Below are 16716 nucleotides of genomic sequence, written 5' to 3' on the forward strand. Positions count from 1 at the left end.
TATATTCAGAATACAACATAGATGACATATCAAATGTTAAAAATGAAAAAAATATATATATTTTAAGGGAAAAATAAGTTGATTTTAAATTTCATGGCATCAACACATCTCAAAGTTGGGACAAGGCCATGTTTACCACTGTGTGGCATCCCCTCTTCTTTTTATAACAGTCTGCAAACGTCTGGGGACTGAGGAGACAAGTTGCTAAAGTTTAGGAATAGGAATGTTGTCCCATTCTTGTCTAATACAGGCTTCTAGTTGCTCAACTGTCTTAGGTCTTCCTCTTTTTTTTTAAGGCATCTTCCTCTTTATAATGCGCCAAATGTTTTCTATGGGTGTAAGATCTGGACTGCAGGCTGGCCATTTCAGTACCCGGATCCTTATTCTACACAGCCATGTTGTTGTGATTGATGCAGAATGTGGTCTGGCATTGTCATGTTGGAAAATGCAAGGTCTTCCCTGAAAAAGACGACATCTGGATGGGAGCATATGTTGTTCTAGAACTTTGATATCTGGATCATGTTTAGAAATGGCTTCTTTTTTTACCTATAAAGTTTTAGCCGGCAACGGCGAATGGCACAGTGGATTGTGTTCACCGACAATGTTTTCTGGAAGTATTCCTGAGCCCATGTTGTGATTTCCATTACAGTAGCATTCCTGTATGTGATGCAGTGCCGTCTAAGGGCCCGAAGATCACGGGCATCCAGTATGGTTTTCCAGACTTGACCCTTACGCACAGAGATTGTTCCAGATTCTCTGAATCTTTGGATGATATTATGCACTGTAGATGATGATAACTCTAAACTCTTTGCAATTTTTCTCTGAGAACCTCCTATCTGATATTTTTACACTATTTTTCGCTGCAGCATTGGGGGAATTGGTGATCCTCTGCCCATCTTGACTTCTGAGAGACACTGCCACTCTGAGAGGCTCTTTTTATACCCAATCATGTTGCCAATTGACCTAATAAGTTGCAAATTTGTCTTCCAGCTGTTCCTTATGTACATTTAACTTTTCCGGCCTCTTATTGCTACCTGTCCCAACTTTTTTGGAATGTGTAGCTCTCATAAAATCCAAAATGAGCATGGCATGACATTTTAAAATGTCTCACTTTCAACGTTTGATATATCTATATTCTATTGTGAATAAAATATAAGTTTATGAGATTTGTAAATTATTGCATTGCTTTTTTATTCACAATTTGTATAGTGTCCCAACTTTTTTGTACATTGGCTGGTCAGTTCCCATGTCCAGGAACAATGCAGTTTACCAGACAATTGAGAGTTTAATATGTTCATTAATATTGCTACACAGAAAAAATACAAGTAAATTTAACGTTATATTTTTGCATCCAGCCAACCTGTAAATAAATATAAATAAAATAGGCAACATGTATATGAACACAACAAAACCCAAGAACATTACTATATTACTTTATCTCATCAATGTTTAATCTATCATAGTTTTAACTATATTGTATTTACAGAAATTCATCACAGCTCCTCTTCTCAACTTTCCTGCTCCTTTGAAGCTGGACTATGATCATATGTCTCCATGACCTCAATAAGTTCTTCTCTGTCTCAATATCACTGATCAGAATCACATGCTTGTAGCAAAAGACATTTAAGAGTTTATTGTTTTGCCTTGTCTGTTTAGCCGCATGATTGTACAGTGACTATTTGCCTGAAGCGCTCAGGATCAGCCGCTTGAGTTCTGCAGGAACTAGGAAATATGAACTTTGGAACTGAGTAAAGTTTGTATGTTTTTTTATTTCTGCTGTTTCTGTAGTGTCTGATTTTACTCATTAAATTTATTAAATATTTTCCTTGGGAAGCCCAGATAAACAGCATACACATACACACACTTACTATGAATACTATACTAATACTGGATAGCCCCCACCACTCTCAACTCAATTCTTCATTGCACAAATTCCACGAGATGTTGGTGACATTCCACTGAGACTTTCATGAGCCGAATGTACCAAAAGCGTTCTAATGAATTCCAATCCGGTGACTACTAAGACCACTGAATAACATTGAACTCATTGTCATGTTTATGAAACCAGATTGGTGACTTTTGACTTTGCGACATGGTGCATTATCATGCTGGAAGTAGCCATTACATGATAGAATATTAGAAAATGGGTGAACTGTAACTATAAAGGTATGCACATGGTCAGCAACAATAGACTGTCACATTCAAGCAATGATTGGTGTTAACTGTGCCAAGAAAACACCAAACTGCATTGTTGGCACAATGTAGGTTTGGTCCATGGGTTCATGCTGTTGGTGCCAAACTACTATATGTACTCCCCAGTAAAAACAGACATTTATTAGACTAGTTTTTCCAGCTTTTAACTGTCCACGGCTTATGCGTCTGTGCAACCTCAGCTTTCTATTTTTGTTTGATAGATGAGGAACGCCATGTGGTCTTCTGCTGTTACCCATCCATCTCAATTTGATATGTCATGCATTTTGTGGTGCAAAATAATAGTATAGTGTATCTATCAGTGTTACTATAGCCTTTCTGTCAGCTAAAAACACTCTGACCATCCTCTGTTAACCTTTTGTTATCAACAAGGCATTTCTGTCTACCAAACTGTCACTTACTGGATTTTTTATTTTTTTAATTGCACTGTTGTAAGTCAACTCGGAGAGTGAAGACTGAAGAATGCTCAAATCAGCCTGTCTGGCAATGATGCACCAGTCAATATCACTGAGATCACATTTTCTCCCATTCAGAAGAAGCTGGCCCATATATGCATAAAGTTTATACTGTTTTACTTAGCTGTATTTTCTGTATATTATATTTACACATACAGTGTGAACAGGCTATCACATATTTATTTATATATTTGACATCACAAACAAAAGAACCTGTAATTTCAAAGAAAACACGAACCATGTAGGACTGGGAATATATGACTCTGGCTCACCTGAGTAAGTATATGTAGAACATGGTGGAGGACAGAATAATGTGGACAGTATACAGAAAAACAGTGATGAGAATTCCTGCTGTGCCTGACTGTTCCAAACGATGGAAGTGCCAGTAAAGCTTAGCAGCATCGGCCACTGGCTTGTCTGCACTGTAGGACAGATGCTGGAAAAAATTACACACACACACACACACTGGTAAAGATCAAATTACATTTATATATATATATATATATATATATTAGGGCTTTCAATCTATTAAAATATTGAATCGTGATTTAAGTCGTAGTTAATCACACATTTTTATCTGTTATAAATTTACTTTAAAATAATAATTTTTAAGTTTTGAATACTCTAGTCACAAATATGAATGCTTTATGCAAATTTCTGTTAATGTTTAGTAAAACTATACTCAACATAAAACATGAAGGCAAAATATTCTTGTAAATGTTTTTAAAATAGGTTTTTAGTATTTAAGTATTTAAGTACCATCATGGCAGATTTTGGTGCTTGATTTGAGACAAGCAGTAAAAGAAATGTTTAGTGTTAAAAAAAAATTTTTAGGTGGAGTTTATTATAATTTATTTTTTTATATGAGAGTAAAGAAAGGACGTTGTGAATAAATGTGTGGTGCACTGAAGGTTTTAATTTAGCCACTTATATTTATTTATTTATATAAAAATATAAATAGCATTATTTATTTACACATTCATTTTGACAATAATAAATAAATATAAAAGAGGCAAAAATGTAAACCTTTTTTATTCACAACGCCCTTTTTTTACTTAGACATAAAAATAATAAAAAACTCCATCAAAAGATTATTTTTAATCACTAAACATTTGTTTTAAAGATGCACCAAGTCTCAAATCAAGCACCAAAATCCGCTATGATGCACACATCCGGCAATTAAAACCGTCCGTGTTAAAACACTATAATTTTAAACAGGTAATATATATATATATATATATATATATATATATATATATATATATATATATATATATATATATATATATATATACAGTGAGGAAAATAAGTATTTGAACACCCTGCTATTTTGCAAGTTCTCCCACTTAGAAATCATGGAGGGGTCTGAAATTGTCATCGTAGGTGCATGTCCACTGTGAGAGACATAATCTAAAAAAAGAAATTCAGAAATCACAATGTATGATTTTTTAACTATTTATTTGTATGATACAGCAGCAAATAAGTATTTGAACACCTGAGAAAGTCAATGTATATATTTGGTACAGTAGCCTTTGTTTGCAATTACAGAGGTCAAATTTCTTCAAATTTCAGAGGTTTCCTATAGTTTTTGACCAGGTTTGCACACACTGCAGGAGGGATTTTGGCCCACTTCTCCACACAGATCTTCTCTAGATCAGTCAGGTTTCTGGCCTGTCGCTAAGAAACATGGAGTTTGAGCTCCCTCCAAAGATTCTCTATTGGGTTTAGGTCTGGGTACTGGCTAGGCCATGCCAGAACCTTGATATGCTTCTTACAGAGCCACTCCTTGGTTATCCTGGCTGTGTGCTTCGGGTCATTGTCATGTTGGAAGACCCAGCCTCGACCCATCTTCAATGCTCTAACTGAGGGAAGGAGGTTGTTCCCCAAAATCTCGCAATACATGGCCCCGGTCATCCTCTCTTTAATACAGTGCAGTTGCCCTGTCCCATGTGCAGAAAAACACCCCCCAAAGCATGATGCTACCACCCCCATGCTTCACAGTATGGATGGTGTTCTTGGGATGGTACTCATCATTCTTCTTCCTCCAAACATGTTTAGTGGAATTATGACCCAAAAGTTCTATTTTGGTCTCATCTGACCACATGACTTTCTCCCATGACTCCTCTGGATCATCCAAATGGTCATTGGCAAACTTAAGTCGTGCCTGGACATGTGCTGGTTTAAGGAGGGGAACCTTCCGTGCCATGCATGATTTCAAACCATGACGTCTTAGTGGATTACCAACAGTAACCTTGGAAACGGTGGTCCCAGCTCTTTTCAGGTCATTGACCAGCTCCTCCCGTGTAGTTCTGGGCTGATTTCTCACCTTCTTTAGGATCATTAAGACCCCACGCAGTGAGATCTTGCATGGAGCCCCAGTCCGAGGGAGATTGACAGTCATGTTTAGCTTCTTCCATTTTCTAATGATTGCTCCAACAGTGGAACTTTTTTTACCAAGCTGCTTGGCAATTTCCCCGTAGCCCTTTCCAGCCTTGTGGAGGTGTACAATTTTGTCTCTAGTGTCTTTGGACAGCTCTTTCGTCTTGGCCATGTTAGTAGTTGGATTCTTACTGATTGTTTAGGATAATAAATGTAGTGGAGGTAAACATTTTAAAGGCAGACTAACAGGTCTTTGAGGGTCAGAATTCTAGCTGATAGACAGGTGTTCAAATACTTATTTGCAGCTGTATCATACAAATAAATAGTTTAAAAATCATATATTGTGATTTCTGGATTTTTTTTTAGATTATGTCTCTCACAGTGGACATGCACCTACGATGACAATTTCAGACCCCTCCATGATTTCTAAGTGGGAGAACTTGCAAAATAGCAGAGTGTTTAAATACTTATTTTCCTCACTGTATATATATATATATATATTTTGGTCTGAACTGTATATATATATATATATATATATATATATATATATATATATATATATACAGTACAGACCAAAAGTTTATATATATTATATATACAGTACAGACCAAAAGTTTGGTTTGCTTTTCATTCAAAAGTTTTCTTTATTTTCATGACTATAAAAATTGTCGAATTACACTGAAGGCATCAAAACTATGAATTAACACATGTGGAATTATATACATAACAAAAGTGAACTGAAAATATATCATATTGTAGGTTCTTCCAAGTAGGCATCAAGAGAATGCCAAGGTGTGCAAAGCAGTAATCTAAGCAAAGGTGGCTACTTTGAAGAACCTACAATATGACATATTTTCAGTTGTTTCACACTTTTTGTTATGTATATGATTCCACATGTTAATTCATAGTTTTGATGCCTTCAGTGTGACTCTACAATTTTCATAGTCATGAAAATAAAGAAAACTCTTGAATGAGAAGGTGTCCAAACCTTTGGTCTGTACTATATATATATATATATATATATATATATATATATATATATATATATATATATATATATATATATATATATATATATATATATACACGTGTGTGTTCAACTGCTGCACACCGCTTTCAACTAATTTAAAAAGCAACATTAATTAGGTAAGCAGCGCACCGTAGTAGTAACAGTGCAAAGGTAGTGCGTTTAGCACTTTGGTTTAAAATAAGGTTTACCATCCTTACATTTAACTACTTTCACACTGATGGCACTGTGTTGTAGACAGAATAATTAACCGGAGGCCTGTGTTTTATAGATGTGTATGTCTATGGTAACTGCTGTGAAATTGTGTCTATTAATCCAACTCCTTTTCTAATTACTGTTCTATTCAACTCTTTCAAGCAGTAAAAGACATTGCTACAGTAGGTACAACCATGAATCATCAACATTTTTACTCTTGCTTCTTTTTGTAAATCCACCACAGCGAAAATAGATAAAACTAAAATGATACCAATGAAATAATTATATAAATGAATTGTCATTAATTGCTATTTATTAATGTATGTCATTAATGAATGACAATTCATTTCTAACTATAGTCAGATATATCACTTCTCTATCTGATGATGCTGGGTGTATTTCGGATTAAATGTTGTTGATGTCAATAAGGTGCAGTCTGTTTTTTTTTTACTGTGATCAGTGAAAATATGTGTTAACTCTCCCATCACCAGGCAAAATCACTGAGATGAAATAAAATGACCTGCTCTGCTTAGTTTGTTTAGGGAGGGAGAATTAGTGGCATTTTTAGTGACAACTTTAGAATTATATTATACAAGCAATCATTTTTTAATTATATGTTTATAAGAAAAATGTTGTAAGAGTGAAAAGTTGCTACTTTTGATTACGAAAACTGGTTAAGAAGTCATTAACTTGATGTAGGAATGTTTGGGTGCATATCATAAGCTTTGATTTATTTTAGAATTGCATCTTGGGAACCTGTTTTATTCAGGGTAATACATTTTAAATTATTGAATGAATTAAAATTTGTTATTAACAACTGGAAATGGTATAAGGTAATTAATAAAGATGCAGGTTTTTTTTAGTTCTTTTCATGCTGACAATAATAAATGAATTTGGAATTAACACAGCAGCTTCTGTGTGTTTGCACATACAGACACAGTAGCAGGGGTTAATTATGTAAGCCACAATGAAAATATGAGAAATTATGAAAATATGCCTGCAACAATTTTGCTGTACAGCAAATGAAGGATATAATTGCAAAAAAAAACCCCACTGTTATACTCCTGTATATTCACAGCTTCACAGAAGCTTAGAACTTACTGAAAAATTTTACAAATATTTCTAATCAAGCAATTTTTCTCTCCCTCTGTGGCAGACACAGAAATTAACCATCAAAACATTTAGTATTTCTAAAGTCACTTTGCTGCAATAATTTGGAAACTTCTATTTACAGTGTCGAAGAGCTCATATGATTTTATGTGACTTACCCCAAGGACAGCATCCACAGTGAAGACTGCCAGAGGGTCAAGCACTGTCCACACTCCCAGAGCCATGATCAGCTTTGACAGGAAGGAAGGAGTTGAGCCAAACACTAGCTGACAAAGCCATCTGATCAGAAGCAGCAGAAACATAGCTGCATTCAAGGTCAAGGGCCCCAACAACACCAGCAGCAGCTCCTCCAGGGTCCGCAGGAGAGAGCTCTGATATACCAAATCCACTGTGTGGGCATGGAAGTGAAACCTAGACAGGGGGATTTAGAATCAGACAGGGGAGAAAAGGAAAAATATGTCGACACTGCTACACTAGATAGAAAATAGATAGATAGTAGAAAATAAATAGATAATGACTGCCACTCAAAGTGATCTTTGTTAAACATATATAAACTTTTACATGATGGCCATCACAGTTATTGGTGTATTGTGAATATATTTACACTAAAATTTCAGCTTAGCGGTATATTAGAATGGTAAAAAAAAAAAAAAAACCTATGAAAACCTAATGGTGGGGATTAAAAATCAGTACAATGTCCATCTATGATCACAAGTGGACTGCACTGTTTCACTTAGTAGGAGGCCTCATAGCTCTCCTAAATTAGAATTTGGAGACTGGTCGTTTTTGTGACTGTTCATTAAGTCCCTTTAGCATGTGTGAGCGAGACAGCACCACCCATCATTACACCTGCATCGGCCCATTTGAGTTCCTCTCACTAACCAAACAGGGGTATCGAAGCATAATCAAGTCTCACTGGGAGATTTATTGAATATACAGACAGGTGACAAAATAAAAAAAAAGTCTTAATAAGGTTCTTGGCCTCAAAAATCCACCAAAATAGCTTCAATGTGCTTTGGCATTGAATTGCACTGGATTAAAGTTCTTCCAAATTGTATTACCAAATTATGATGGTATTGCTGTATAACGTAAATTGTTCAAATCTGTGAAAGTCTCCTGTCTTGCAGTGTGTTACAGGATATGCAGTGCACATGATAAGCTGCATTTTTTCATCTCATTTACTTCAACAGAGATAAAAAGATAGTATGGTGAGGGATGTCTGAGTGGATAGGATTATGGGTACAGTCTAAGTGGAAGTATGGTTGCAAACATGACAAACACAGACTCACAGATAATACCATAGGTGTAAAAAAATAATGATCAAAAAAGGCCAGACTCCTAAAAGTTAATTCAAATTAAGTCAGAATGAACTGAAAGTCGTTGTTTATATAGCATTTAAAATGTTGCTGCTTCATATATGAAGTATATAACAGTAAAAGAGGGGGAATACAGTGTTTGCCAATAACCAATAAGGGTGTGTGTGTCTCTGTGTGTGTGTGTGTGTGTGTGTGTGTGTGTGTGTGTGTGTGTGTGTGTGTGTGTGTGTGAAAATGAATTTTTCATGTTCTTTCAGCCTAAGATTTAATGCTTGTGTTGATTTGGTTGTAATAGGAATTGGGTGTAAGCAGATACACCACACCTCTCCAAGACAAAAAATTAAATCAACACCACATGCACTGTGCAAACAGAGCATCTGACTTCAATATTTTTATGACAAATGCCTGTTGACACAATAATGCATTATGAATTCTTTCCACATAGTGCATTCTAAAGGGACGTCATGAATGGATCTAAAATTGTTGAACTTCTCCCATGTGGACCCATTAAAAGCTTAGAGTGAAATTTGAAAAAGTTCCATTTGCCACAAAATATTCTGAAAGTTTGCAAAGAATTATTAAATAATTAATATTTATTCATTCAGCATATTATGTATGCATAAAACATAGCATTGTGCATTCCAGACTCTGCAGTTTTAAATCTTTACAAATGCTAGAAATGCAGGCTTTCAGATTCTTTTTATTTCTTTGTATTTCATTGCACACTTTTGCCATAGTGTCATGAATCCTGCTGCTCACGTGTTCGTTATACATCCTTCTCACCTGTTGACAGGTATATTTCGAGCATGGAGGTAGAGCCACTGGCTGCAGTAATGCAGGTAAAGGCGGGGAAACCAAGTGAGGAAGATGAGGGTGCTGAAAAGTGTGAGCTGCCTGAAACTAGGCCGAGGGTTCCCAGATAATCCCAGCTCTGCAGGAAGCATACGCCATACCATGTGCAACCGCTCTAGTGGACCACAGTGAACAACACTGTAGAGCGGAGCAGCTTGCTGAGATCTGAGGAAAACACATACACACACATACACAAAAACACATACTTCATATAAAATATACTGTATGTATACAGACACTATATACACAAACAGTGCAAACACAGGATAAAATGTACACAATAGCTTCAGAATCATGTGCTGTCTATCAACTAGTGTTGATACATGGCTTATATGTAACTAAGGATCATGTTGAAAGACACACACACTTACTTTAGCTCTGTGTCCTGTTATGTAGCCCTGTGTTGTGTGATGTAGCTCTATGTTATTTTTATGTAGCACCCGGGTTCTGGAAAAACGTCTCATTTCACTGTGCACTGCATCAGCTAAATATGGTTAAAATGACAATAAAAGCTTCTTCACTTGACTGTACAATACACTAAAATCTAGACCCATATTCAAATTTCTTCACAAGTCAGCATTTAATCACTTGCATACACATACCACAATACACATACAGTCAGCTCCATAAGTCTTGAAGAGAATGGGCTAAAATGATGTCTTAATCATTATATTAAAATTTGCACTAAATGAAGTGATGACAATATTTGAACATTCTGCTGGACGCTGATTTTCTTTTTTAATCATTTATCTGGATGCTGACTTTTTACAGTACATCTCAGAAATGTTTTACAGTATGGTGACTAATATGGTAACCAACCCACCTCAAGGATGACTGGACCTTATCTCATTGTAAATTACCTCCCTAAATGCTTGTCTCAGCATTTCTGCCAGCACCACTGTGGTAATCTCTGCCATCATCTTTCTCTTCTGAAGTGTATATAAGTATAACCTGTGAGAATGATTTTAACTTGACAACATCAACAAGGCAATGGGCAACATCATGATCAGTGTTGTTTAAATAGCTTTCTGAGCCTCTAAAGAAAGACAAAAAAGCCTCTGTGTCAGAGACAAGCATAAGATGGCTGTCTGTCAACGGGCATCATGCCAGAGCAGCAAATAAAAGATCACTTCCATCACGCGATAATGAAGATATTGATGATGCATGAACTGAAATATTTGTAGCTGTCTGTGAATAAAGGTCACTTCAACCGAGTATTTGTTATAGAATACGAAATCTTTTGCTACATTTAACAAGGCAGGACTTTCAGGAGTAAACGTGCATTAATTAAGTTTTTGTTTATATCAATCATTATAAAAAAAAAACATTTATTTTAAATGTAATTTCAAATATGATGTATATTATATTTTATGTGAAATGTATTAAATATTTTTATTTGACTTATGTTTAATTTGTTTTACAATTTAAATTCAATTCAAAGTTCCATGGAGGATATAATCTAACCATCATATACAGAGCATTTGGCAACCTTTCCTGCTACTGTCCTAGAAAAGCAAGATGGCAGTGTGTTTGTCTATAACATGAGCATAAGAGCTCTTTAAATCTAGAATTAGAACAGAGAGTAGTGACTAGTTCTGCCAGCTTTGAAAACTGATTTACATGTTCAAGCCTGTGGGCTAGAATTCTGGGAACTGTCTCTGCATTTGGTTGAAGTTCTAAACCTGGGCCCACTTAAACACTGGACTTATCCTTTATTTGGTGGATTAAGCTATTTTCTAGCACTTTCCCCCTCCTTCTTCTTTTAGGCCATAGGCAATTTTGTATTTGTGAATGAGCCAAACACACTTTTTAAACTCTTTATCAGAGAATGTGTTTTATATAATTGCAGATGACGGTAAAAGGAACTGGAAGAAAGAAAAAACTGATAGGGATAAGAATGAGAGGAAATTATGATTATGATCCTATTCGCATGACATCGCCGAATCAGTACAGATTAGTACAGGTCAATGTAGATAAAAGTATACACAAAAGAGTAGAATCCATATCATAGAAATTTCTCTTATCAGTCGCTGTAAATCCCTGAAAGAAGTTTGCATGTTTTTTTCTTTTCTCTATATGAATCAGATTAAATGACTAAGCAGTGTTTGCCTGTCTCTGGGTGAATGGTTTCTCCAGGTTCTCTAGTAGTGCACTTGTAACTCTAAACTATTATAAATAGGTGTTTGGATGAGTGTGCTCTGCGATAAACTGGTGTCCCAGACGGAGTAGAGTAAGTACACTTTTAGCTTAAATCATGAGAGTCCCTGAACATTAAGCTCAAGGGTAAATCTTTACAGCAACAAGTTCCTCCAAGATCACGTCTTTGAAAGGAGCGAGAGATGCGTTATAGATGCGCAATAACTGCAATATGAGTAAATGTTAATCAGAGCAAAGAACTAATACTGTGTAAAAAACTTTAGAGTGGCTGTAACATGCATGCAGCCTCTTTGAAGTAAAAAACAAGCACCACATTGAGACTGATCACTGAAAACAATGTCACTGTTCATTTCCACTTTTACAAATTGTACATAAGCCCAAGCGCACTTACTCACATGCTTTATCTCTTTCACTCTCTGTCTCCCACAATAACACACACACACGCGCACACGTACACGCACACACAAACACACACACGCACACGCACACGCACACGCACACACAAACACACACACGCACACGCGCACACACACACACACACACACACACACACACACACACACACACACACACACACACACACAGCTTGATTAAGGCTAAATTTATGTTAGTGCTATGTTAGTGTATTAGTGTGACTGGTTACTGAGTAGAATGTAATTGTATTCATGGCAAAAACACACAGACATAACCACCCACCTACCCACACACACCCACACACACACACACACACACACACACACACACACACACACACACACACTATGATTACACTGAAACTTAATATAATGTCATCAGAAAAAAATACCTGTTTTAAAGCTTGGAGTTTCACATAGCATCATAATTTTATTGAACCACACACAAGACCAAAATTAAAAAAAGACACATACACACTATTATTTTGCATGGCAAAAAGATCATTTGCGTGACAGATTTTTACATTACACTATAGGATGCAACAAAACAATCTATTGTATTTACTATGCTGAATAAAAAAAAAATGGAATAGTAATCTAATGTTTTTTTTAGTTAATATTACATCATTTATACATCTCCAGAAAGCTCGTTATCCTGGTCATAGTTGGTGTCAGAGCCTTTCGAGAATAGTGGGTGCGAGTTCTAGGTTTGGGAGGAAACCAGAGAACCCTGATAGGCACAAGCAGGACATGTGAGACTAATCAATATAACAGTTTCCTTTCAAGCACTATAAAAATCATAAACCAATTGAAAATAATTTGTAATAAGGTGTGCACTCAGAAAGAGAGATGGAAAAAAGATGAGATAACTTTTAATATTTCAACATCTAGATTTTAAATAATTCCCCCGTCACACTATGCATATATTAAAAACTAATCATAGAATAATCTGGTATATATCTAATATAAAATGCACCCTAAGAAAGCAACATTGAGGAAGGGAGTGAGTCAGATTATTTGGACATTATTTGTTCTGCCAGAATGTGGACTTGTTTTCTCAGGCGTTCATTGATTTGAATTTTTGTTTAGTGTTTTTAAAGCCTTCAATATCAGGCCCCTTTACAGGCATTTTCCATAGCACTGGCATTGTAAAGATGCATGTAAATTTATTTCATTGAGAAAAAGAGAGAGGTGGGATTGGGGGAGCAGTAAAAGCGAGTTATTGCTCTCTGACGCAGCTGTAGGACTGGACTACATCCGATAATTAGAACAGGACTTCGGCCGCTGGCCAATTATCAGAATTATTTGCAGCTGAAACACAAGAAAATATGGCAAATATGGCACTCTGACCTAATCTTCAGTTTGAGACTTAATTCTCAGTTGAGCATTATGAGATAAGTACTTCTGAGGTAAACTTATCAGACAAGTGCTGGGGTCTTTATCAAAACACTATAATGGGTTTGGATAGGCAGCAAAATGTGTGTAGCACCCTACTGTGAGCACACAGTTTTTTTCCTTAGAGTGTTTTTGGCTTCTTAGTTCACACACACACACACACACACACACACACACACACACACACACACACACACACACACACACACACACACACACACTTTACAGGCCAGCAGTGAGTGAATGAGTATGATGGTAGTTGATTAAAGCACAGTACAACATGTGGTCGTTTATGTGCTGTCTGTGTGTCTCTGCAGAGACTATAATGTTGAAACGGCCGGATCCGCCAAGCTTCGTAAACCCAGTGGAAACATCGGCATCTTCATACACCTGGGGTCCATGCCGAGACGTAAAGGACTGGGTTACAAGCAGGTTGCTCTCCAGAACCACTAAATAAATCCTCACTGTGACCTTTAACAGGCTGATGGTGGATGGCTCCCAGCATGGGAGCACTGGGTTTTATCAGTGTCTTTATTAGCTAAAGGAAACAAGTCATCATCTAATACGGGCTTGTATGGTCTATGGAGCAAAACACACCAGCACAACACACAGATACCATGCAATATAAAATATGAAAAAGTCTATGAAAATTTTTGTTTTTCTCTAAATCAAAATTGTCATGCAAAGTTTTCCAGACATTTAGTATACAGCAAGGCTTGTTGATTTGACATAAAATATAATTTAAAAAGATTATTTGCCTTTTGCAATGCATGTCAGATAATGTAGCAGAGTAATAACACTACAAACACATACATACTGACAATAGTGTGGAGAGACAACAGCAATCCAGATCAGAATGAAATTATTTATTTTACTTATACACTACAGACAATATACAAATAAACAAAAAGAGAGAAAAGGGGAAAGTGTTGTAACACTGGGAAGGAGCAGCACTGAAATGTACTTTGTTAAGCATTTTTATTAATTAGTCAACAACACTGAAATTAAAAAAAAAAGAACTTTCTTTTGGCTTCTCCCATTAGGGGTCACCACAGTGGATCATCCGTATTCATTATTCACATGTTCGATTTGGCACATGTTTTTATGCTGGATGCTCTTCCTAACACAACCCTCCACATTTATCCAGGCTTGGTTCCCTGACCAGGGATCGAACCCAGGCCGCAGCGGTGAGAGCACCGCATCCTAACCACTAGACCACCAGGGAACCTCTGTCAACAACACTGAAATGGACTCTGGCAAAAAAACACTTGCTAAATAATATAATAAATAACCAAGCATGTAGAACAAAATAAATAATTGAATACAAATATAAATAACAAGCATGTTGTAAACTGGAATTTTAATTGCATAATTGTAAATGCAATCATGGAAAAAACTATTTTTTCCAAAATTTTAAAGAATTCAAAATGAGAAATACATCATCACTTATTATCAGCATCATTCACATGAGTCTGCCACAACACCTGATGTAAAAAACACTTGCGGCATTTAAACACAGCATCATCGACTGCCCGCTCTGGTGGAAAGAATGCTGATTAAATTCAGACTGTTCTGTTCTGCTGACTTCTTCTTAATATTTTATTAGGTCATTTGAACTTTTTAAAACTTTGTCCCCCATCCTGTGTACAGCGTGTGTAATTTAGTGACGGTGCAAGATCGTTAAATATATTTTGACAGTTGGTATCTAATAAACTGAATTGATTAAGCTCATGTCCATTTCACTTTTAAGCTTTAGACATCTTAAGCAAACAGTGAAGGCAAAGTTAAAATATAAACTTCCATGTAATTTTAATAAAATATATTGATTTTCTTGTAATAGACTACATTATCGCCAGAAAACAGTAGTTTTCCCACTTTCACAAATTTTTTTTGTTGCAATTTAAAATGAACATTTTTATAATCCATACAGACTAAGAAACTTGGGGTTAAATACATATTGGTAGGTATACTGTGGCCACCTGACCTTCAGACTCATAAGTGCTTGTTGAACATGCCATTTCAAATGTAGTCCCCCTTTGCTGTTATAATAACCTTCTCTTTTCTGGGAAAGCTTTCCACTAGATATAGTGTGGATTTGCTCATTCAGCCATAAGGATGTTAGTGAAGCGAGACACTGACGTTGTGCAAAGAGATCTGGAGCACAGTCAGCATTCCAGTTCATGTTCAGTGGGGTTTAGTCTGTGGGAATCCAGGGATAGTTCCAGTGTAGGGCAATATTAATGCTTCAGCATAGAAAACCATTCTAAACAATTATGTGCCTTTAACGTTCCTGGAACAGTTTGGAGAATAACTGCATTTGTGTGAATCGGGTGTCTACATACTTTTGGGCAGATAGTGCATCAGGGTTTATCTTTAAACATTCTCTTAACTTTTTTGCCTTCTAAATTACTGACATTTAAAAAATCAAGTCTCCACAATATCTGTTTTGGTTACAGCTAATGTGAGAGCAAAAACATTTATTCCCGGACTTTCCGAAATCACAGTTTATAAGAGGTTTAACAGTCTGTGATGAGTTATGTGTTCTGAAATAAGGCTTTTCACTGTTTCTGATAAACCTTAAAACCAAACAATGTTTATATTGTTTTTTAATTTTTCCACAAACTAGTACATCAAACATTAATTTAATATTTTTGTTGGTGTCGTTGTTCTGTGATACTAATTTATGTGTGTGTAAATCTCTATCATAGCTATATTATAATTATGTCATGATCTATTATATCGTTTTTTTTAACATTAGGCCTAGTCACCTGTCACCTAGTCATATACTGTATTTATATGATAAGTGCATATATTTAATTCCTTTTATTTATTTACATGACTCAAAGATGCATTTCTACATTGTACAATTAAATCTTAATTTAAAAGAAAGCAATGAAAACATCTAAAATTATGTCTGTTTATATATGGGGAAATTGTGTTTAAACCCTTTCACTTTTAACAGTTTATCACTATTGAGGTCTGCTGAGATTAATGTGTCATATTAAAGCAGCTCAAGTCTCCTCAAGTGGAGAAAAAAAGTATTTTATTTCCTTTTTGGTGCATGACCATGACCTTCTACTGCACTGCATTGAGCACCTGAGTGTCTCAAAGCACTTTAACAGAGAGGCTGTGAGACAACTGTCACATTCATGTGTGTCTCTCTCTCACAGACACACACACACACACACACACACACACACACACAG

General features: G+C 35.9%; 1 protein-coding gene across 5 annotated transcripts in view; it reads right to left on the minus strand.

Moving 5' to 3' along the window:
* ofcc1 (orofacial cleft 1 candidate 1) overlaps nt 1-16716 on the minus strand; it is an 83675-nt gene that overhangs the window by 24250 nt on the left and 42709 nt on the right. For all 5 annotated transcript variants that reach the window (XM_046877420.1, XM_046877418.1, XM_046877419.1 and 2 more), the window contains 3 exons: nt 9477-9710; nt 7536-7788; nt 2939-3102 (listed from right to left, as the gene is read on the minus strand). In XM_046877420.1, coding sequence (XP_046733376.1) covers nt 2939-3102; nt 7536-7788; nt 9477-9710 — 651 coding nt within the window. The remainder of the gene's footprint in view (nt 1-2938; nt 3103-7535; nt 7789-9476; nt 9711-16716) is intronic.

The sequence above is a fragment of the Silurus meridionalis genome, chromosome 21 (assembly GCF_014805685.1).
Source record: "Silurus meridionalis isolate SWU-2019-XX chromosome 21, ASM1480568v1, whole genome shotgun sequence".
Classification (NCBI taxonomy): domain Eukaryota; kingdom Metazoa; phylum Chordata; class Actinopteri; order Siluriformes; family Siluridae; genus Silurus; species Silurus meridionalis.